The sequence below is a fragment of the Lepidochelys kempii genome, chromosome 28 (assembly GCF_965140285.1).
Source record: "Lepidochelys kempii isolate rLepKem1 chromosome 28, rLepKem1.hap1, whole genome shotgun sequence".
Taxonomy (NCBI): Eukaryota; Metazoa; Chordata; order Testudines; family Cheloniidae; genus Lepidochelys; species Lepidochelys kempii.
In genome coordinates this window covers 5,784,627-5,808,515 of record NC_136407.1, presented here as the reverse complement: position 1 = coordinate 5,808,515, position 23,889 = coordinate 5,784,627, and the positions used below count along the sequence as shown (strand labels likewise).

Sequence of the window (23,889 nt, the reverse complement as noted above, 5' to 3'; positions counted from 1 at the left end):
AGGCGATTAGATTAGTCAGGCATGACCTTCCCTTGGTGAATCCATGCTGGCTGTTCCTGATCACTTTCCTCTCATGCAAGTGCTTCAGGATTGATTCTTTGAGGACCTGCTCCATGATTTTTCCAGGGACTGAGGTGAGGCTGACTGGCCTGTAGTTCCCAGGATCCTCCTTCTTCCCTTTTTTAAAGATTGGCACTACATTAGCCTTTTTCCAGTCATCCGGGACTTCCCCGGTTCGCCACGAGTTTTCAAAGATAATGGCCAATGGCTCTGCAATCACAGCCGCCAATTCCTTCAGCACTCTCGGATGCAACTCGTCCGGCCCCATGGACTTGTGCACGTCCAGCTTTTCGACATAGTCCCTAACCACCTCTGTCTCCACAGAGGGCTGGCCATCTCTTCCCCATTTTGTGATGCCCAGCGCAGCAGTCTGGGAGCTGACCTTGTTAGTGAAAACAGAGGCAAAAAAAGCATTGAGTACATTAGCTTTTTCCACATCCTCTGTCACTAGGTTGCCTCCCTCATTCAGTAAGGGGCCCACAGTTTCCTTGACTTTCTTATTGTTGCCAACATACCTGAAGAAACCCTTCTTGTTACTCTTGACATCTCTGGCTAGCTGCAGCTCCAGGTGCGATTTGGCCCTCCTGATATCATTCCTACATGCCCGAGCAATATTTTTATACTCTTCCCTGGTCATATGTCCAACCTTCCACTTCTTGTGAGCTTCTTTTTTATGTTTAAGATCCGCTAGGATTTCACCATTAAGCCAAGCTGGTCGCCTGCCATATTTACTATTCTTTCGACTCATCGGGATGGTTTGTCCCTGTAACCTCAACAAGGATTCCTTGAAATACAGCCAGCTCTCCTGGACTCCTTTCCCCTTCAAGTTAGTCCCCCAGGGGATCCTGGCCATCCGTTCCCTGAGGCAGTCGAAGTCTGCTTTCCTGAAGTCCAGGGTCCGTATCCTGCTGCTTACCTTTCTTCCCTGCGTCAGGATCCTGAACTCAACCAACTCATGGTCACTGCCTCCCAGATTCCCATCCACTTTTGCTTCCCCCACTAATTCTACTCGGTTTGTGAGCAGCAGGTCAAGAAAAGCGCCCCCCCTAGTTGGCTCCTCTAGCACTCATGGTGGAGTTCTTCCAGGGTTTCCTTTTCATGGGTCCAGATGATGAAGATGTCATCAATGTAACGTAGGTAGAGAAGGGGCGTGAGTGGATGAGAGCTGAGGAAGCGATGTTCCAGGTCAGCCATAAAAATGTTGGCATATTGTGGGGCCGTGCGGGTACCCATAGCGGAGCCACTGGTCTGGAGGAATATATTGTTACCAAATTTGAAATAATTGTGCGTGAGGATAAAGTTACAGAGCTCAGCAACCAGTTGTGCTGTGGCATCATCAGGGATACTGTTCCTGACAGCTAGTATTCCATCTGTGTGTGGGATGTTTGTGTAGGGAGCCTCTACGTCCATGGTGGCTAGGATGGTGTTTTTTAGAAGATCACCAGTGCATTGTAAGTTTTCTCAGGAAATCAGTGGTGAAATTGAGATAGCTAGGAGTGCTGGTGGCGTAGGGTCTGAGTAGAGTGTCCACATATCCGGACAGTCCTTCAGTGAGAATGCCAATGCCCGAGATGATGGGGCGTCCAGGGTTTCCGGGTTTGAGGATCTTGGGTAGTAGATAGAATAACCCTGGTTGGGGCTCTAAGGGTATGTTGATTTGTTCCTGTGTTAGCGTAGGGAGTGTCCTGAGTAGATGGTGCAGTTTCTTAGTGTATTCCTCAGTGGGATCTGAGGAAAGTGGCCTGTAGAATTTGGTATTGGAGAGTTGTCTAGCAGCCTCCTTTTGGTAGTCAGATCTGTTCATGTGACAACAGCACCTCCTTTATCAGCCTCTTTGATTATAATGTCAGGGTTGTTTCTAACGCTGTGGATGGCATTGCATTCTGCACGACTTAGATTATGAGGCAAGCGGTGTTGTTTTTCCACAATTTCTGCCTGTGCACATCGACGGAAGCATTCTATGTATAGATCCAGACTATCATTTCGACCCTCAGGAGGAGTCCTTGTGGAGTTCTTCTTGTGCTGTTGGTGGGAGGGTATCTGTGTATCAGTGAGCTGTTCAGTGTTATCTTGAAAGTATTCTTTGAGTCGGAGACGGCGAAAGTAGGCAGAACTGTATCATGTTTGTGGGGGTGGCAGGGCAGAAAGAGAGTCCCTGAGATAGGACAGACTCTTCCGCCGGGCTGAGTGTGTAGCTGGATAGATTGACAATATTGCTGGGTGAGTTAGGGATACCACTGTTATGGCCCCATGCAGCAGGTAGGATTTTAGACAACTTACAGTCCTTTTTCCTTTGTAGAGAGGTGACGTGTGTAATGTAGATCTCCTGCCTTATTTTAATAAAGTCTGTTTGTATGGAAGGTTGGTTATTTATGAGAGTCTCCAGGTTGGAGAGCTCTTTTTGGATGTTTTCCTGTTTGCTGTATAGGATGCTGATCAGGTGATTCCTCAGTTTCTTTGATAGAGTATGGCATAATCTCTCACTGTGGTCTGTGTGGTATGTAGATTTGGTATGATGTCCATCCGTTTGCTTTTGGAAAGAAAGATGATATCTGTCTGTACTTGTGCAAGTTTCTTCATGAGGTTGATGGATTTCCACTTCATACGGCTAAATGCAGTGCCTTGCATGGTGTCAAGTATCAGAGGGGTAGCCATGTTAGTCTCGATCTGTAAAAGCAGGAGAGAGTCCTGTGGCACCTTATAGATGGCTTAAGGTAAGAGAGACAAGGATTCTTTTAACAACATAATTCTTTTGGCGTGTTGTAGGTATCTGAAAACTGTGACCTTAATGATTTTTTTAAAAATATCCTGTTACTAATTAATACATGGTAGATAATTAAGCAGCATCCATGGTAAAGTTCTTCCAGTTTTATTTGTTTGGCCTTTCAATTAGAATTGGATTCCAGACAAGTGATTTCCATTAAGTTTTAGAATTTGTTTAGGGAGAGGTATTGGAAACCAGTAAGGCCTGATCTTTGCTATCTGATATTGTTCCGGCTTGACTCGGAAGTAGCAAAGCACTAGGTGTGGTGCTAGGTGTTTTGTAGGATGAAGCCCTTTTTTACAAGCTCTTTGAAGCAGGAATCTGTCTTCAAACTCCAAAGCCATGTGTTAATGTGCTCCAGGGCTTCTACTCTGAAGTTTTTGAGTTGGTGACACACACACACAATGTGAAAACAGGAGAACTTGGCCTGTTTCTACAGGGCTCTGTTGCACTTGCACAGCGTGGGTCCTAACCACTCATTTAAAATACCCATCACCAGCCAGCTGATGTTTTACTTCCCTTCATATTTTCAGTGTTGTCATTTGTTTGTTTGGGGTTTTGTTTGCTGTTTGTGTTGCTTTATTACTTATTTTTACTGTTCCGTGTGTGCAGTATTCATCCAATTAAGAATTGACATCCCATAGAAATGGTATAAGCCTGAGTGAATACCTTCTGCTCTCCTTTCCAGTATCAGACAATATTGTATTAACATTTGCAATGAGACCATGACTATTTCTAGTTGACTCATAGATTTGTTTAGTATCTTAAAGCTGGGCTGTGTGCGCAGATAATATGCACGCAAGAGGGATAGTTTGGGGAACTGCAAAAGTGGGTAGCATGCTAGTGTTTTGGCAGATGCTTCATTTTTTGAGAGCAGCTTTCCCTGAAGATTTAGTGGTCTATGGTAGGAGGAGGTTATTAAATTGGGCCTCTGGTGCATATTTTTAATACTTTTGCTTAATGCCCAAGACTGTGTTTTATTTCTATAGCTGTTTTCAGTAGGCCACATTTTGGTGTGTTTACTAGCTTGAGTTGTTAGAAAGGATGATAAAATACATGTACTCCAAGGGCAGTGTCAATTTTCTTTTTATTTGATTTCATATTAAATACACATCTTAAGCAGTGCACCTTGATAATTATCCCTTGTTTTAATATTCTTTCTTCTTCTTCCATACCTAGGAGCAGTTTAAAAAATATATATCATATCTAGGGTTTTTGTTTGTACTGGTGGCTCACATCCAACCATTACCTCAATATTGGTGGAGCACATAACAAAATTCATTCCGCACATGGATGGAAAAAATTAGAGGGAACATTGGTGACGACTCCCTCTTGGGTGGATGGGCCAGTCCTGGGGCCCATTACCTCTCAGTGATTGATTTTTCCATGCCAAGTCCATAAAGTAGATTTTCAATATAAATGCTTTGTTCCTTACAAACAACACATATGTTGACCTCTTAGTCATTATGAGTCTTAATCAGTAATGAGCTTTTTGTAAATGCCTCTGTCACAGAGTCACCGGGTCAATGCTCTGGAACTACTCTGTATGAAGCCAGTCAGGACTCTGGGGGTGCCTCCTCTCTCTGAGCAGACTGTCTCCAGGTCAGGAGCTTACACAGCTTCGACCTTCCTGAGTCTGACCTCGAAGCATTGAGCATCCCCTTCCACACCATGGGCTTCCTGCAGTGAGTCCACCAGGACGGGGCTCCTGGGGAAGCCAGAGAGCCCTACACCCCAACTCCGCAGTCAGGCGTGACTCTCAGCCAGCTGGTAAAACAGAAGGAACAGAGCTTGCTATCACAGAAATCAGTAAAAACAACAAGGAGTCCGGTCAAATAAATCTGTTAGTCTTTAAAGTACCACAGGACTCCTTGTTGTTTTTGTGGCTACAGACTAATACGGCTACCCCCTGATACTTGTCACAGAAATCAGTGACTTTCAGCCAAGTCCATCTTGGGAGTCCTCGGCCAGACGCCCTGGACTCCCCCTCTTCCAGTTCCCCCCATGCAGACTGCCCACTTCCAGCGACCAGACCCCCGACACCCCCCTGTTGCTCCTCCTCCGGCTCTTTGTCTTGCTTCCCAGGCAAAAGGTGTCACCTGGTCACACCCCTCTCCTGGGTCTCAGGTTACGTAAAGTGCAGGCAGGTGGGAAGCTTCACCTGCCCCGAGGGCCTCAGCAAAAATCAAGGACCCAATTCCCACCACAGAAGTATTGGTGCAGTTCACTGGGAAACTGAGGTACACACAGGATTAGTATAGGACAGTAAGACTCACATGCAACATAAGAAGATTAATAAATCCCCACTTTATCACAGCCTCGCATGCTCTCCCCTATGGATAAATACCCTCCCAAGAGATGTTTGGTGTGATGGGTTTGTCAGGTCTCAGGTGAGAGCTGTTGGCAAAGACCAAGTGACCCTTTGCCAAGGGATCTCTGTGTCACTGTCTGCCCTCCGTAGGCCAGGGAGAAGACAACTTTCTGTCAATGGCCTTCAGGACGGGGGCTGAGTTCTCTGCAGTGCCCCTTGTCCCCTTTCCATTTCCCTTCTTAGTGTGCTGTCTGGGATGCTGTCCTGCTTCCTGCTCCCCAGGCCACCCCGTATCTACTCCATGTGCCAGACTTCTCGCAGCCCGCAGTGAGAGGCCATCCAGCCCATCAAACTGGTGCCAGAGTGCTGGGCCTCAGGCCTTCTGGGGTGCACCTCTGTGAGTCCAATTGACCCCTGCCCCGGGGTGCTACAGGGGCATGTCCTTGTAGTGTGTCAGGGCTCCACCCTCTGGCTGAGACCTTGGGGCATTTTCGTCCTCTCTTGGGTACCAGCAAAAGAGCTGACTGTCGGTAAATAAAGGAATGAAAGTAAAGAAACGGGGGGGGGGGGGGGAAACTGTGGACAGATCCCATCAGGATATGGGCCCCTCTTACTTCTGAGGGCCCTGGGAGCATCTCAGTCGCCTTCAGAGTTTACTGGGTCTCCAGTGCAAGTTTCAGCCTGCTCCCCCTTCGAGCTCCGGAGATCTCCACCCTCCCTCAGTGAAGGCCAGAGCCCTGAATGCTGCCAGCCCTTTCTTTGGGGCTGGAGATGCTCCGCAGACTGTTGCCTTCCCAGGGTTGTCCCCCTCTGAGTAGGTCTCTCCTGTTAACTCCTGCTCCAGTCCTGGAGGAGCTGGGCCAGTCCAGCCTAAAGCAGCAGTTTAACCCCTTCTATGCCAGTGTGGGGTTTATATAGCCCTTCACAGGCACCCAGGCCTAGGGAATGGCCCCCTATCAACCCCATGCCTGATGTGATGGGGTGACTCACTGGCAGCATTGCCTTTGAGGGTGCTGCTCCCTCCTGCTCCCACTCCCACTCCCTCCCCTCCCCCTTTACTGCCACCACAATGCCTGTCACCTTCATTTCCTGAGGGGTGACCCCCAGAAGGTGTGTTTTGGTATCCCTTTCCCTTCCCCCCCCAGGATCCGTTGTTCACTCTCACTCACCTGTGTCTCAGGAGATAAGGCGGGTCATGAGGTGTGGGTGATGCTATGCTGGAGATCCATCATCACTGAGGGAGTGGCAGCCTTGACCCTTCTTGAAGGTTGCCGGGATGCTGATATGCACTGGAGGAGAACTGGGGCTTGACTGAGTCCATGGACCATTTGGCCCACAGGGTGCCACTGTAAAGCCTGCTCTGCATGGCTGCCAATTGCTGCTAGTGGCGTTGCGCCCGTAAGTCTCTGTAACGCTGTCTTCAGTGACTCAAGAGCATGAGCACCAGCCTCAGGCAGATTGGTAAGAAGCAGGGCACAAACCCCAAATTGGTTTTGAGGTCGATATGTAGATTTCCACCGCCCACCTGGGCCACAATGACTGGTTTTCTCAATATAAAAGCTAGGGCTGGCGTTAGGGGGTAGCAAGCAGGGCAACTGTGTGAGGCCCCATGCCACAGGAGCCCCCACAAAGCTACATTGCTTAGACTTTGGCTTCAGCCCCGGGTGGTGGGGCTAAGGACCATGGACTTCAGCCCCATGCACTGGGACTTCAACTTTCTGCTCTCGACCGCAGCAAGTCTAATGCTGGCCTTGCTTGGCAGCCTCCCTGAAACCTGCTCATGGCCTCCCAGGGGGCCCCAGACTCCTGGTTAAGAACCACTGCCTTACACCACGAATCACAGCAATGTTCAGGTTACTGCCAGTCCCAAAGGATCAGTCACTTATTTAGGTCAGTTGAATCTTAGACATCACAACCAAGACAACACTTGTATCCAGTCGTGTAATAACCTGTATTAAAATTAATTTAAAAGGAAACGAGTTGTTTACAAAGTTAAAGCAGGTCATCATAGAGATGTAGAAGACTTACAGTTTAAATTTCAAAAGGTAATAGAAGCTTCTATAATAAGCAAGCTCTACATATCCTTTAGGACTAACCTAGGCTAAGCAATGCAACTAGTCAGATATTAACCCAGGTAGCGGCTCACAAGCATTCAATAACGTCTAAACACATTCTTATAATTCTCATACCTGTTTTAACAATACTAACACAAGTGAGCCAGACTGATTCCAGCTCTGCGTTTGTCCATGTTCAATTAAGATATGGGGACTTTGTGCAAGAGCTAACACCTCATCTGCCAGTGTCACGGGCAGGGATGGTGTTTCTAGCCTCTGTTTGCCAGAAGCTGGGAATGGGTGACAGGGGATGGATCACTTGATGATTACCTGTTCCGTTCATTCCCTCTGAAGCACCTGGCATTGGCCACTGACCTAGATGGACCATTGATCTGACACAGTGGGCTGTTCTTATGTTCACAGTCTCTATCAGGAGTATCTACTCATTTGGTCTCACTGGGGAGCCACAGAAGGAAACAAGGTGTGCTGAGGCAAGAAGGCCCAGTCTCAGAGCCCCCGGGCTCACTCTTGCCAAAAGCTAAAGCTAGGCCCAGCCCATGAAAGGGGGCACTCCAAGAAGAGACTGTATAAATGCTGGAGCATCAAACAACTATGTAAACTTAAGACAGCTGCCTTGGAGAAAATGACAGGGAGAATCCCACAAAGTGACCCCTTGGATTCCATTCTTCTCTGGCCTTTAGTTCACAGAATGATGGAACTGGAAGGGACCTTCAGAGGTCATCTAGTCCAGTCCCCTGCACTCAAGGCAATTATTATCTAGACCATCCCTGACAGGTCTTTGTCCAGCCTGCTCTTAAAAATCCCCAATGATGGAGATTCCACAGCCTCCATAGGCAATTTATTCCAGTGCTTAAACATTCTGAGAGGAAGTTTTTCCTAATGTTCAACCTAAACCGCCCTTGCTGCAAGTTAAGCCCATTGCTTCTTGTCCTATCCTCAGAGGTTAAGAAGAACAATTTTTCTTCCTCCTCCTTGTAACCTTTTATGTACTTGAAAACTGTGATCATGTCCCCTCTGTCTTCTCTTCTCCAGACTAAACAAATGCAATTTTTTCAATCTTCCCTCATAGGTCATGTTTTTTAGACCTTTAATCATTTTTGTTGCTCTTCTCTGGACTTTCTCCAATTTGTCCACATCTTTCCTGAAATGTGGCACCCAGAACTGGACACAATACTCCAGTTGAGGCCTAAGCCGTGAGGAGAAGAGCAGAAGAATTACTTCTCATGTCTTGCTTACAATACTCCTGCTAATACATCCCAGAATGATGATTCCTTTTTTTGCAACAGTGTTATACTGTTGACTTATATTTAGCTTGTGATCCACTATGACCTCCAGATCCCTTTCTGCAGTACTCCTTCCTAGGCAGTCATTTCCCATTTTGTATGTGTGCAACTGATTGTTCCTTCCGAAGTGGAGTACTTAGCATTTGTCCTTATTGAATTTCATCCTCTTTACTTCAGACCATTTCTCCAGTTTTTCCAGATCATTTTGAATTTCAATCCTATCCTCCAAAGCACTTGCAACCCCTCCCAGCTTGGTATTGTCCGCAAACTTGATAAGTGTAACAGAGAGACTCTGTTACTGGGAGGGTTTCACTCTGTCTCAGAGGGTTACACCCTGGTGGGAGGGGGCTAGACCTGTACTGGAATAAGGTCACTCTGTGCTTCACAGTTTGGCAGAACCTAGGATGTCCATTAGCAGGGAAAAATCCTGGGGGGAGTCGGCATGTGGAATGGATGAAAGCCCCATCTAAATTCTCTCACATTGTCCTTCTCTTCCTGTCAGGCTACAGAATAACATCTACGTTTTGCTCCAGATCATCCCATTCTCCCAGAGGGAAGGAAATGGCTACAATGGAGCTGTCTCAGGTAAGAGATTATCAGGTTGCTGGTGGTGGGTTCTGCTTGGAGGGAGAGGAGCAGTACAAGCATAGGAAGGTGGTAGCTGCTAGACATGGTGGGAGGCAGGAAATATCTAGGGTGGAGAAAGGGAGGGGACAGGATGTGACAAACCTGCTGAGACTTGTGTAATTTAGGATATAATGGGTTGTCACCCCCGGGGTGCAGTCTGGGGGGCTTCTGGGAACCGCTGTGCCCTCTAACCCTCAAGCTGGGCTGGTCCTTCTCACACTGCTTTGCTGGAGATTCAGCCAGCCTCTCCAGGGCCTGTTAACACAAAAAACTACAGCAGGTGGCGCCATACACCCAACTCAGCTACCTGAGTGCTTTACCTAAACCACTCAAGGACAGATAGAAGACAACAGCCCATTTTCCAGCTCCCCAACCTTTCACACTTGCTGTGGTATAAATCCAGAATTATACCATCGTATAGTGCACAGGGATCTCTATAATGTAAGCTCATTAATATAGTTTGCCTTCCCCTTGATATGGGAAAGATATGCACAACAAGCTTGTGCTAACCAAGCTGAGATTTTCCCCAGACAATTCACTCAAAATATTTAACACTGGTTAAGATAAAGCATTAAACAAGTTTATTAACTGCAGAAAGATAGATTTTAAGTGATTATTGCTAGAAGAAAAAAGGAGCAGGTTGACCCAGAGGCGGATATGAGTACAAGCTTCTTTATTGTGATACTTGTTCCCCTCGACCCAATTGTCGAGTAAGCACTGCATTCGTTACATCACACTCCTTTTATCTAAGTTAGTATGTACACGCCTACATCCATTACTACACCCCAAAACCCCTTATTAAGTAATAGAAACACCCATACTGTTAGTATATCTGCCCCTATTGCTATTATTCACAGCATTAGGCATGTCATAGAGGCATTTTTACCTTGAAAATGCAGTTCTTTGCAATAATGTGTTGCTACAAATTTCCCTAATCAGCCGTTCTCAGGGGAGGGAGGAAGGGGCCATAAGTCAGGGCTTGTTTATGTATCTGGGAAAGGAAGGGAGGGGGAAATAACATTTCTTTTATCTTTTTCACACAGAGGACGTTCATTCCGACAACTTCATTTCTCATGCAGCTGCATCCTTATCAATTCTTACAAGCAACAGGGAAAGGAAAATTATGGCAACTTATTTATTTATTACTTACTTAATTATTTATTTAAGCAAAGAATTACTGCTTGCTTATCCCTTTGTCCCCTAATGCCATGTCAGCACGTTAGCAGCTTCCCAGCTCTTTTACTTAACCCTTAACATATCCCAACAATTATAAGAGATAGCAAGCAGATCAAAGCAGATTACTTAGGAAATAACCAAAAACTCAGACTAAGCCTTACACGCTAGATGGATAGAATTTGAGTTAGCAATGTCTCACCCTGACTGATGATACAAGCAGTCCAGCAAGTTTCCATCCAAGGTTGGATATTAGGAAAAACTTTTTCACTAGGAGGGTGGTGAAACACTGGAATGCGTTACCTAGGGAGGTGGTAGAATCTCCTTCCTTAGAAGTTTTTAAGGTCAGGCTTGACAAAGCCCTGGCTGGGATGATTTAATTGGGGATGGGTCCTGCTTTTGAGCAGGGAGTTGGACTAGATGACCTCCTGAGGTCCCTTCCAACCCTGATATTCTATGATTCATACACAAGCTAGAAATCCTTCTACCCTGGCACCAGCACTTCCCCCAGTTCAGTCTTTGTTTCTCAGGTGTTTCCAGGAGTTCTTTTGTGTGGGGAATGAGGCCATGAGATGATGTCACACCCCACCTTATGTAGCTTTTCCACATGGCGGGAACCCTTTGTTCCAAACTCAGTTCCCAGTTCAGTTTGTGGAAAAATACAGGTAGCAAAATGGAGTTCATTGTCATGTGGTCTGGTCACATGCTGTAGCATGCCCTGCTGAGTGCTAAGCTCTTCCACGGTCCATTGTCTTTGTTGATGAGCCATCAGCACTGTCTGGCTTCTTCATTGTTGTACCTGAAAGGCTAGTTGTGAGTGTTACCCAGAGTAAGCACATTTGAAATGCAGATACATAGTCAATATCCATAACTTCAGTACAAACATGATCTATGCAAAAAATAGGATAATCATATTCAGCAAATTATAACTTTTCCAATGACACAGCACATGATGCATCTTGCACAAATTGCATCATAATTATGTCCCAATCATATTATAATCCTATCACTTTGCTGAATATGGGGTGTAGTGTCCGATAGGGCCTAATTTCAAGGCACAATTTTTAATCTATTTAATGAATGCCGTGTTTATTTAGTATCATTCTAGTTTTCTAGTCAAAATATTGTGCTGAACCAGGTCATATGCCTTACAGAATTCTAGGTATATTACATCAATACTATTTATTGCAACCAGACTTTTGATCTCATCCAATAAGGATATCCAGTTAGTTTGATAAGATCTGTTTTCTCTAAACCTTTGTTCATGGGTACTAATTATATTACTCTCCTTTAATTCTTTATTAATAAAATCCAGTATCAGCTGCTCCATTATGTTGTCCAGTATCGATGTCAGACTGACACTCCTGTAATTAACTGGGTCATCTCTTTTACACCTTCTAAATATTGGCACAGCATTATCTTTATTCCAGTCTTCTGGAATTTCCCCAGTGTTCCAAGTTCTAATTAAAATCAACATTAACAGTCGACCTTTTAAAACTCTTGGATACCAGTTATCTGGACATGCTCATTTAAACATGTCTAGCTTTAATAGCTGCTGTTTCACGTCCTCGTGAGTTCTTGTTGGAATGGAAAGAGTGTCGTTGTCATCAACATCTTATGATATGAGTACATCATCTGTTTTTCTCCAAATCTAGGAGGGAAATATTTATTGAACACTTTTACCTCTTCTGTATTATTTTTGATAATTCTGCCATTTCCACCTAGTAATTTACCACTACCATTGTTAGGATTAATTTTGTACTTAATATACTTTTAAAAACTTCCTTCTTATTTTCATTGATTGGTTATTGATAGCTTCCCTTATCAATTTTCTACAATTCTGACCTCACTTATATTCTTTACTATTGACTTCCTCTTTCTTCCATATATTTTATTTGGCGTGTGTTAGGATTCCTACCAGAGAGCCACCAGCAGGGTCCAGAGACAGCCCCATCTCCTATATCAAGCTCTGGCTAGTAGGTATGTGATAAATGTGAAGACCCTGCCTCCGTCTGTCAGCTGGAAGACACACAGGTTCTCTCTTTCTACCCTCCGATGCCTCCAGGCTGCTCTAAGCAAAGTGGGATGGAACTCTGTGCCTCGTGGAGCTTCCATTTACCTGGTGCTGCTGTTCCGTGAATAATGGGGTTGTGACTGGGGCAGCAGATACTGAACTTTGGACTCTTGCTCTTTCAGGGGCCAGTGACTTTCGAGGAGGTGGCTGTGTATTTCACCAGGGAAGAGGAGGCTCTGCTCGACCCCACTCAGAGAGCCCTTTACAGGGATGTCATGCAGGAGAACTATGAGACGGTGGTCTTTCTGGGTAAGGAGTCCTGTCCCCTCCGTTATTAGAAGCTGTGGGGTCTTTAAAGAACCTGAGTAGTAATAACTTTATACCTTCATTTGTCATACATGTTTCCTTGCCCCCCCTTTTTTTTCCTTATCTCCCACCCACTAGAATAATTTTTGGACATGTGCCTTTTTGGTGCCGTCAGTTATTTTAAAATTGCATTTAATATATCCTTATTTGATACATTCATAACTACAACTTTCATGCCTTTTCCTCATTTTAAGAGGAAAATATGCCACCTGTAGAATTCTAAATTGAGTAAATAGGTCGATGACTGATGCATGGCTTGTGTGACCGTCAGATGAGCTCCTCTTTTGATAGGAGAGCGCATAATGTTGCCATTCAGGACCCCACAGGTGAAGGGGAGGAGAAGTGGGGGAGTAGATAATTCTGGGGTTCCAGGAAATGGCGAGGGTGTGTGCAGAGTTACAGCTAAGAAGCAGCAGGGAGGGAAGAGGTAGTGAGAGACAAGACGGGAACACAAGAAGCTCCCAAGGTGCTGGGAGGTGGTGATGGCTGAGAGGGAGGGGAGTGTGGACGAAGGGAACCCAGGAAGTGGGCTGCATGGGTCAGTGGGAAGGAGGAGATGTTTTGGGATCTAGAGCTGTGGGGGATCCCAGACTTTTAACTCCAAATCCCTACCCAAGTCTTGTTGCTTTAGAGCCTTTGCTCATTTTATTTCTGTTGGTTTCACTTCTTTTTACATTTTTTCCCCCCAAATATTATTATTTTAACTCCTGACCTCCCTCTCCCACTCATTACCCCCCTCCCCATATAACCTCCCCATCTCTATGCACAGCGACCCTGGCCACCATTCCTGAGTCCTTGCTGCACTCCTCCCTCCCATAGCAGTGCCATTACCCAGGCACAAATGGGCACTGTTTACACCTCTAAACCCTGGTGTACGCTACGAGTTTAGGTCGAATTTAGCAGCGTTAGATCGATTTAACCCTGCACACGTCCACACAACAAAGCCATTTTTGTCAACTTAAAGGGCTCTTAAAATTGTTTTCTGTACTCCTCCCTGACAAGGGAATTAGCACTGAAATAAACATTGCTGGGTTGAATTTGGGGTAGTGTGGATGCAATTCGACAGTATTGGCCTTTGGGAGCTATCCCAGAGCTCTATTGTGACCGCTCTGGACAGCTCTTCCAACTCAGACGCACTAGCCAGGTACACAGGAAAAGCACCGGGAACTTTTGAATTTCATTTCCTGTTTGGCCAGCGTATCATGGTGTGACCATGCAGAACTCATCAGCAGAAGTGACCATGCAGTCCCAGAATCGCAAAAGAGCTCCAGCTTGGACCGAACCGGAGGTACTGGATCTGATCGCTGTGTGGGGAGACGAATCCGAGCTATCAGAACTCCGTTCCAAAAGACAAAATGCCAAAATATTTGAAAAAATCTTGACGGGCATGAAGGACAGAGGCTATAACAGGGACCCGCAGCAGTGCTGCATGAAACTTAAGGAGCTCAGGCAAGGCTACCAAAGAGGCAAATGGCTGCTCCGGGTCAGAACCCCAGACATGCCGCTTCCATGATGAGCTGCATGCAATTCTAAGTGGTGCCCCTACCACTACCCCACCCCTGTACTTGGACTCCTGCAAGGGGGGAGTCTCATGCAACAGGGATGAGGATTTTGGAGACAAGGAAGATGATGATGATGAGGCGGAGGATGAAATCTTTCTCCCCGACAGCCGGGAACTGTTTATCACCCTGGATCCAATACCCTCCCAAGGTGGGCTCCCAGACCTTGAAGGCAGAGAAGGCACCTCTGGTGAGTGTACCATATAATAGATGGTTTAAAAGCAAACGTGTTTAATGATTAATTTTCCCTGAAGATTTGGGATGCATTTGCGGCCAGTACAGCTCCTGGAAAAGTCTGTTAACGTGTCTGGGGATGGAGCAGAAATCCTCCAGGGACATCTCAGTGAAGCTCTCCTGGATGTATTCCCAAAGCCTTTGCAAAAGTTTTCTGGGGAGGGCAGCCTTATTCTGTTCTCCATGGTAGGACACTTTACCACACCAGGCCAGTAGCACGTAGTCTGGATTAATTGCGTAACAAACCATGGCAGCATATGGTCCCGGTGTTTTCTGGCTTTCAAGCAACATCCGTTCTTTATCTCTCTCTGTTATCCTCAGGAGAGTGATATCATTCATGGTCACCTGGTAGAATTAGGGGAATTTTATTCAGGGGACAGTCAGAGGTGGCCGTTCCTGCTGGGCTGTTTGCCTGTGGCTGAAAAGAAATCATCCCCGCTTTTAGCCACGTGGTGGGCGGGGGCCCATTCACACTGAGCTGTTTGCATTTGGCTGGCAGAGATCTTCCCTGATACTAGTCACACAGTGGAAAGAGGGGTGAAGCGATCATCCCAGAGAATTGGATGAGGGGAATTAGTTGGGTTTGTGCTGCACATTAACCCGAAAACCGCAGCCCCTCCTTTTAAGTGACTAATCCAATGGGCGCTTGGTATGGGAAAGGAGGGTGCTGCTGTTTGAAACCATTCACCGTGAAAGTGTCTACCCATTGTTCTCTAAAATGTCTTTTTAAATACTACTCTCCCTTTTCTTTCTCCTGCAGCTGCAAATGTTTCAATGCTCCCCCTATCATCTCCATCCCAGAGGCTAGCACAGATAAGAAGGCGAAAGAAATGCACTCGCGATGAAATGTTCTCTGAGCTTATGCAGTCCTTCCGCACTGAAAGAGCTCAGCAGCATGCCTGGAGGCAGACACTGGCAGAGTCCAGGAAAGCAGAAAATGAACTTGAGGAGAGGTGGCGAGACAAAGATGATAGGTGGCAGCAGCATGATGAGAGGATGCAGAAGGCAATGCTGAGGCTACTGGAGGATCAAACTGATATGCTCTGGTGTGTGGCTGAGCTGCAGGAAAGGCAGCAGGAGCACAGACCGCCGCTGCAGCCGCTGTGTAACTGCCTGCCCTCCTCCCCAAGTACCATAGCCTCCTCACCCAGAAGCCCAAGAACGCGGGGGGAGCCCTCCGGGCACCCAACCACTCCACCTCAGAGGACTGCCCAAGCAACAGAAAGCTGGCATTCAATAAGTTTTGAAGTGCAGTGTGGCCTTGTTCGTCCCTCCTCCCCTTCTCCACCACCCCACCCTGTGCTTCCCTCCTCCCCCACCCCTCCCAGGCTACCTTGGCAGTTATCCCCCTATTTGTGTGACAAATTAATAAACAATGCATGAATTGAAACAACAATGACTTTATTGCCTCTGCAAGCAGTGATTGAAGGGGGGAGGGGAGGGCGTTTGGCTTACAGAGAAGTAGAGTGAACCAAGGGGGCGGGTTTTCATCAAGGAGAAACAAACAGAACTGCCACACCATCGCCTGGTCAGCCATGAAAGTGGTTTTCAAAGCTTCTCTGATGTGCAGCACACCCTGCTGTGCTCTTCTAACCGCCCTGGTGTCTGGCTGCGCATAATCAGCAGCCAAGCGATTTGCCTCAACCTCCCACCCCACCATAAACGTCTCCCACTTACTCTCACAGAGATTGTGGAGCACACAGCAATCAGTAATAACAATGGGAATATTGGTTTCGCTGAGGTCTAACCAAGTCAGTAAACTGCGCCAGCAAGCTTTTAAACATCCAAATGCACATTCTACCATCATTCTGCACTTGCTCAGCCTATAGTTGAACAGCTCCTGACTACTGTCCAGGCTGCCTGTGTATGGCTTCATGAGCCATGGCATTAAGAGGTAGGCTGGGTCCCCAAGGATAAATATAGGCATTTGAACATCCCTAGTGGTTATTTTCTGGTCTGGGAATTAAGTCCCTTCCTGCAGCTATTCAAACAGACCAGAGTTCCTGAAGATGCGAGCATCCAGGCTCCTTTGATCTTCGAGCCTGTCCCTCCTGAGGTTGCATGGCCCAGTTCTTGTTTCTTACATTCTCCTTTTCCAGAAGAATTAGAGGCTGTTGCTCCTGAATTTTAGTGTTTAATTCCCAAACCTTCTCCACACACTGGGGGAGTTTAATTCTCCCTCCCATTGCACATGAGTCATTAGATTTCCTAATTCCCCAAAATGTGCTTTTGCGATATCACAGTTCTGGGGTAGCTAAGTCTTTGACCTGCCTCCATGCTCTGCTCAAGGAATGCCCTCTCCGGTATCAGAACTCTACCCAGCCCCTCTCTATGAGTAGGGACCCACATGCCTCTCCTTTTTGGCCAGGGTTTGAGGATTGCAGCTTGTCCTCCACTGTGTTCACTGGACTAATGTCCAGTTCCTGTGCTTTCCTTTCTCTCCAAGGGCTGTGAGCAGTGTGTGTGTGTGTGTGTGTGAGTGAGAGAGAGAGGTGGGAATTTTGGTGATACTTCTATGATGCCAGTATGCACCTCAGTTTCCTTCTGTGTTTGGTATTGCTATGATTATAAAGAGCAGGAGGCATGAGGTGTTTTGTCACATAGCTGTCATGGGGTGATATGAATGGGTCATTAAGGACAGGCTGGGACTAACCTACGTCAATGGAATACCCGACAGAGACAAGGGAATAATTGTCACCTGTCCATGGGAGGATCTCCACTTGGCTAAGTGAAGCATACATGGACTCATTATGTTATTGGGAGCAGGAAGAACTAGGCTCGCAGACGCAAGGAGCTCTACCGGAGCAAAGACAAATGGACAGGCAAAGTGAAAGGAAACAAAACTGTTTTCAACAGCAGTGTGGCTCAAGAGCATGGGCCAATATGGACTATATTGTCTTCTTTGCTTCTCTGTCCTCATCTAAGGACTTTCTAATGCTGTGTTTCGGCTGACTAATAAACCCTGCTATGTTTTAAAAGTCTGCCCAGTGTGACAGCAAAAGCTTGCTGAGGTGCACTGAAGCATGAATGAGGAACAGTCTCTGAAGAGGAGTGTCGTTCAGCTGGGCCTGCTGGCAGAGTTCACGGGTTGAAATACGAGTGTTGAAACCAGAGGCTCAGTCTCAGGTGTTGAAGCTACATGGCCTATCCTTGTGAAAGAGTGGGACCCCTTGGGGGTCTAGTGCACTCAAGAGGCACCTCCCAAGGACTGTTTAAAAGCCTGGGCATTGCACGGATGCTATGCATCTATGACAGTGGGCCAGAGGTTAAGCCTTATGGGGAAAAGATATAAAACAAGAAAAGGATCTAAATGCATATTTACCATCACCCCCTCATCAGTCCTCGTGGGAAACACTTTGGAACTGATCAGGGAATTACAACCTTCCTCTAAGGCTTACCTCTTGGTTATCCGGTCACATCAGTTTTGTTAGAGGGCTTTCCCTTCACCCTCCCACTTCCCTGGTTCTCGTCACGCAGACCACAAGCAACGTAAGACCAGAAGTCCGAAGGGCAGATAATGCGATGTTTATTGGGGTTCATTTACAAGCAAGCATAGTCCGAAGCCGTTCACACCAGTCGGCTTATCGCTATACGCACATAATCTGTTCCCCAGTGTTCCATTCCCAGCTCTGACGCAGCAGAGCATATACCCCGCGTCCCTCTTCCCAGCTCTGATGCAGCAGAGCATTTCCCCCACGTCCACCTTCCCAGCTCTGCTGCCGCAGAGTATTGCCTGCGTCCCTGTTCCCGTTCCCCCCGTTAATAAACCTGATTCTAATTTCCCTTCCCCCTCCTGTTTGACCCCAGTTTATATAGTCGTATTCTCAGCTATGCCTTAACCAATCAGTTTACTGAAATATAACTAACCAATCCTAACATATTGTGACATAATTCTCTAACCTATTATATCCTATTACCCTAATTAACTTACACCTAGCAAAATTAATTATATAGGAGACAAACAGAGAACCAGACAGATTAACAATAGAAAAGTGGTGGTCATAAAGACAAAACAATACAGAAATGAGGGTACTACAACCATTGATGAGTGATTTCTTTCCAGATAGGATGCTATCAAACTAAATTTTCTTTAAGTGACTTAAGATCTATTTCTTTATCTGGTGGTGATGGGCACTATCTGGACAGGATCGTCTTCCTAACAACCCAATACCACCTTATTTCATTGTGACTGGTTTGGGCTGTGACGATGCGACCATACGCTTCCCAGCTTATGGCTGCCCCCGCTGCTTAGCGGAAGAACAAGGCCTCAGTCTATCCTAGTGAGAGAAGGCCCATACACAGGCAGACTGAGATTTTGATTCTTTGTTTTTATATCCCTGTAACTAGCTAAGTGATAAAAATACACCTAAGTTCTTAAAGTATAGGCTTTACAAGCAGGCCTGAATATCTATATTCTCACAGAGGGTTCTACCCCTTCCCCCATTTTTGTGTTTGTCTTGTCTATTGAGATAGTAAATTGTTCAGGGCATGGGCCATCTACTATTCTGTGTTTGTACTTGTCCTAGCACAATGGGGACCCACTGTTAGTTGGTCCTTAGGCATTAAGGTAATGGATATGATTTAGAATAATAATAACTCCTGGGTTGAGCTAAGGAAGCTGGCCTTGGGATGTTACTGCTTAAAAATGAGCTGGGCTTAAAATCATGGAATATTCCTTGTGACAAGTATCCCACAAATTCCACTGATCTCCCTTGTTTTCTTTGCCTTGAGCAGGGTTTCCAGTTTCCAAACCTGATGTGATCTCGCAGCTGGAACGAGGGGAAGAGCCGTGGGTCCCAGACCTCCAGGGCTCTGAGAAAGAAGTGTTCCCAAGAGCTGCTTGCACAGGTGAGGAATTGGTTAAAGCAATTCAAAAACTATCCATGAACACAGGAAGCATTTGGGATGCCCTATAAAAACCTTGTGAGCTCTCCAAGTTCAGGATTGTTCCCTGCAGATGTGGAATCATTAGGCGGATGTCACTCATGGCTTCCCACCTATCCTGAGTGAAAACTGGCAGCAGGTCCCTCCCCGATCTCACTTTCCCCTGAGTGTTCTGGTGAGATGGGGACCAAAACTGATCCCTTCCTCTCTCCTTTGGGGAAAGGTTTGGGGAAAATCAGCTCCTGATAGGTTTGATCTCTCCCACACATATTTTAGTTCATCCCTTTTTCCATTCCTGTCTCTGAGATTTCCTTTCTCTGTGGCGCAGGGAGTGACCTATGTCTGGATTCTCTCTGTCTCCCATCAGGTGATGGGATGGTGAGTGAGAATGAGGAGGAAAAACCCCAGCAGGAAGATGCTGAACAAGTAGAACCACATGGGATGTTATCAGGAAGATCCAAAGGGCACGTTTCTGGGAGTTGTGCACTCCCAGAAAAAGCAAACACCTGTGAGACTCAGCAGAGGCCAGAGGAAAACTTCAGTAGCCTCTCAGACCTTATTAGACATGAGAGAATCAACTTGGAAGAGACACGCTACTCATGTCGTGAGTGTGGGAAAAGCTTCAATGGGAGCTCAGACCTTTACACACATCAGGGAATCCACAGAGGAGACAGACCCTACATATGCTCTGAGTGTGGGAAACGCTTCAATCGGAGCTCACACCTTATCACACATCAGACAATCCACACGGGTGAGAAACCTTATGGATGCTCTGAGTGTGGGAAACGCTTCAGTCGGAGCTCATACCTCATCACACATAGGAGAATCCACACGGGTGAGAAACCTTATGGATGCTGTGAGTGTGGGAAACGCTTCAGTTGGAGCTATGCCCTCATCGCACATCAGCGAATCCACACAGGAGAGACGCCCTTCACTTGCTCTGAGTGTGGGAAAAGCTTTAATCGGCACTCACAGCTTACCACACATCGTAGAATCCACACAGGAGAGAAACCCTACATGTGCTCTGAGTGCGGGAAATGCTTCAGTCGGAGGTCTGCCCTTATCACACATCGTAGAATCCACACAGGAGAGACGCCATACACATGCTCTGAGTGCGGGAAAAGCTTCAATCAGAGCTCAAACCTTATCACACATCGTAGAATCCACACAGGAGAGACGCCATACACGTGCTCTGAGTGCGGGAAAAGCTTTAATCGGCACTCACAGCTTATCACACATCGTAGAATCCACACAGGAGAGATGCCCTACACATGCTCTGAGTGTGGGAAAAGCTTCAAACAGAGCTCTACCCTGAGCAGGCATCAGAGAATCCATACAGGAGAGAGACCCTACACATGCTCTGAGTGCGGGAAGAACTTCATTGAGCGCTCAGACCTTGTTAGACATCATAGAATCCACAGTGGAGAGAGACCCAACACATGCTCTGCGTGTGGGAAAATCTTCAATCAGAGGTCATTCCCTATTAGACAAGAGAGAATCCACATGGGAGAGAACTGTAAGAAATGCCTTGATTTGGGCTGACCAAAGATTTGTGTTTAAAAAAATCACATTGCTAATTCCAATATGTAATGTTATTGACATAAGCCGGGACCGTACAGATCATTGTTGCAACCAAGGTCCTGTAGTAGCATCAAATCTTATATAAAGGGGGTCAAATGAGGTGTCTAAGACAAGGTTATGGTTTGCTGGTTATGATTAAGCTATCTGTATATGTGTATAATTTTTGTAGTTGAAGTTATGAATATTGGTTCTACACTGTCTGTATTTCAAACTTATGTTATGCTTCTCGGTGACACCCCAGACAAGTTGGTGTCAGCTCTGCCTAGCCTGCTTGATGGCCCATTAAGGACCATCAGCGACACAAGTGACCCATTGAGAGAAGGCAGACACGCCTTGCATCTCAGCAAGGTGTGCAGGGACCTGCCTCTGGACAGAACTCTGAGGTGTTTCCAGGCCGTGTGATGGGCAGCTTGTCTTTGGGACAAAGAGAGAGACCACATGGCAAGAGACTGTAAAAAGCTGCTCAAGCTCCTCCATCTTGTCTTCAGTCCTGCTTCTTACCTCTGGAGGGACTTTGCTGCACTAAAGCTTTGAACCAAGGACTGAAAGACCCATCCCAGCTGGGGATGTTCTCCAGAGACTGGATTTGAACCTGGAGTTCATTCTATCACTGCTACAAGCCTGACCCAAGAACTTTGCCATCACTGTATGTAATTGATTCCATTTAACCAATTCTAGCTCTCATCTGTATCTTTTTCCTTTTATGAATAACCCTTTAGATTTTAGATTCTAAAGGATTGGCAACAGCATGATTTGTGGGTAAGATCTGATTTGGATATTGACCTGGGTCTGGGGCTTGGTCCTTTGGGATCGAGAGAACCTTTTTTCTTTTACTGGGGTCTTGGTTTTCATAACCATTCGTTGCCGTAACAAGTGGCATTGGTGGAGATACTGGGAAACTGGAGTGTCTAAGGGAATTGCTTGTGTGACTTGTGGTTAGCCAGTGTGGTGAGACCAAAGTCTGTTTGGCTGGTTTGGTTTGCCTTAGAGGTGGAGACACCCCAGCCTGGGGCTGTGACTGCCCTGCTTGAAGCAATTTGTCCTGAATTGGCCCCTCTCGGATGGGTCCCGCCAGAACCAGCCGCGTTACGGGGGGGGGAAACAGGAACATTGTGCACTCAGGGGAGGAGGCGGGGCCAGGGATTTGGAGACGGAGTCGAATGGGGCAGGGAGGGGGTGGAGTTGGGGCAGGGACTTTGGGGAAGGGGTTGGAATGGGGGCGGGGCAGGGATGGAGTCAGGGTGGGGCCGGGGGCAAAGGGGGATTGAGCACCCACCAGCTCCAGAAGAAGTTGGCGCCTATACCCAACACCACCACAGCACATCATCTTGGCCAGAAAGGAGCCCACTGGGAGTCACCATTGCTTTTCCTTCCACCCAGAACCCCGCTTCTTCTCCTGGGCTGCAGGTAGCCATCCATGGGCTGCCAAGAGACAGTCACAGGATTCTGCCTCCCAGAGGCCAACACCATCTCCCCAGGCTTTGGCAGAATGAATGGTGGCGCTCTACTAACCCTACTTAGCTGCACTGAGGCACTTAGCTTCTACCCTGCCTTCCTCAGCATGACTTTCCTCTTTTGCCCCATTCCTGCCTCCCTTCCTCCTTTGTCAAGTCACGCCAAGGAGGGCAGCCGGGAGAGCCACACTTCATAGGCCAAACTCCCAGGGCAGAGGAGGCCAAGCCACAAGACTCCAAAAGGTGACTGGCCTAGACCTCAAGCTTTCCAGGTGCTTTCTCTGCCAATGTCATGCGGGGGTTGGGGTTATCCCAGGAACTGGCCAGTGGAAGAAGGAGGAGAGCCTTACTGGACAGCTGGTAGATGCGATACTTTCCCCTCTTCTTAACCAGCACTAATACCAGACCAGGCTACAGCTGAGAAGAGCATGAGAGAGAGCAGCAGGTTTCCCCTATTCTTTCCGGCGCTCTCTTTCTTGACTAGTTTCTCCTCTGCATCAACTTGCTCTCTTTGTGAGCCTGACTAGCTCGGTTGGTAGAGCGTCAGTCTTTAATTTGAGGGTCCAGGGTTCAAGTCCCTGGTCAGATGATGAATTCTTCACTAAGCTCTTAAGGTATCTCTCTTAAGTCCTGTTTAACATTGCTTTTTCTCTTCAGGATTTTGCCTTTGCTAAGAAGGGCCTTTTGTGTGTGGGATTGAAGGAGCAACTTCCTGACATGCCATCTTTCCTCGCAGGCTGGAGGAATAAAGGCCTTTGGGCATATAGCAGGTTCCTCCCACATGGCTGCATTCTCACCTGGTGGAGGTGGAAGCTCTGTCTCCTTGTCTCTGTTTCTGCCTTCACCTGAATGTGCTGATCTGGCTGCCCTGTCTGAGACAGGATGTGCCGAATGTTTGGAGCGTTAGGTGCTCACCCAGCACTTGGCTTTCCTTCGAGGGAGTGGTGAGCAGGGTGGGGCTCAGGCTCCCAGTTGGAGAGAGGTGCAGGTCTCGGGGCTGCTGGCTGGGACCTTGAAGAGTGTGAGATTTCTGCAAGAGGAGTGGAGTTGGAGGAGGAGTATGTGTCTGCAGTGCCTTGGGGGAGGCCTGTGCCTCTCCCAAGCAGAAGGTATTTGTGTGTTTTCAGTCCCTGGGAGGCTTGGGTCCAGCCCAGCGTTGGGGCCTGAATTGTCATGAGACCAGGGGGGAGGAGAGTGCAGAATTGGTGGAGCTAGGGAGTGGGGCTCCGGAGCTACTCACCCCACCTTGGGAGCACTTGTGGGGACTGAACTGTCTTTGGGTACGGGTAGTGGTGGGACCCCAGAGGATGGGGAGCAGCATTCTGGGGGCCATAGGCACTAAGTGGGTGCTCCGGGGCTGGAGCACCCACGGGGGAAAATTGGTTGGTGCTCTGCACCCACTGGCAGCTCCCTACCCCAGCTCACTTCCACCTCTGCCTCCTCCCCTAAGTGCACCGCAGCATCCTGCTTCTCCCCCTGGCTCCCAGCGCTTGCACTGTGAAAC

At 47.2% G+C, this 23,889-nt stretch overlaps 1 protein-coding gene across 25 annotated transcripts in view; it reads left to right on the top strand.

Annotated features, from left to right (window-relative positions):
- Nucleotides 1-21,678, top strand: part of LOC140904202 (uncharacterized) — a 38,123-nt gene extending 16,445 nt beyond the window's left edge. For 15 of the 25 annotated variants that reach the window (XM_073326574.2, XM_073326592.2, XM_073326587.1 and 12 more), the window contains 5 exons: nucleotides 8,996-9,078; nucleotides 10,164-10,246; nucleotides 12,490-12,616; nucleotides 19,201-19,314; nucleotides 19,679-21,678. In XM_073326574.2, coding sequence (XP_073182675.2) covers nucleotides 8,996-9,078; nucleotides 10,164-10,246; nucleotides 12,490-12,616; nucleotides 19,201-19,314; nucleotides 19,679-20,892 — 1,621 coding nt within the window. In that variant the 3' untranslated portion in view covers nucleotides 20,893-21,678. The remainder of the gene's footprint in view (nucleotides 1-8,995; nucleotides 9,079-10,163; nucleotides 10,247-12,489; nucleotides 12,617-19,200; nucleotides 19,315-19,678) is intronic. The other 10 variants (XM_078850906.1, XM_078850905.1, XM_078850903.1 and 7 more) reach the window with 5 other exon arrangements.
- The last annotated feature ends 2,211 nt before the right edge of the window (nucleotides 21,679-23,889 follow it).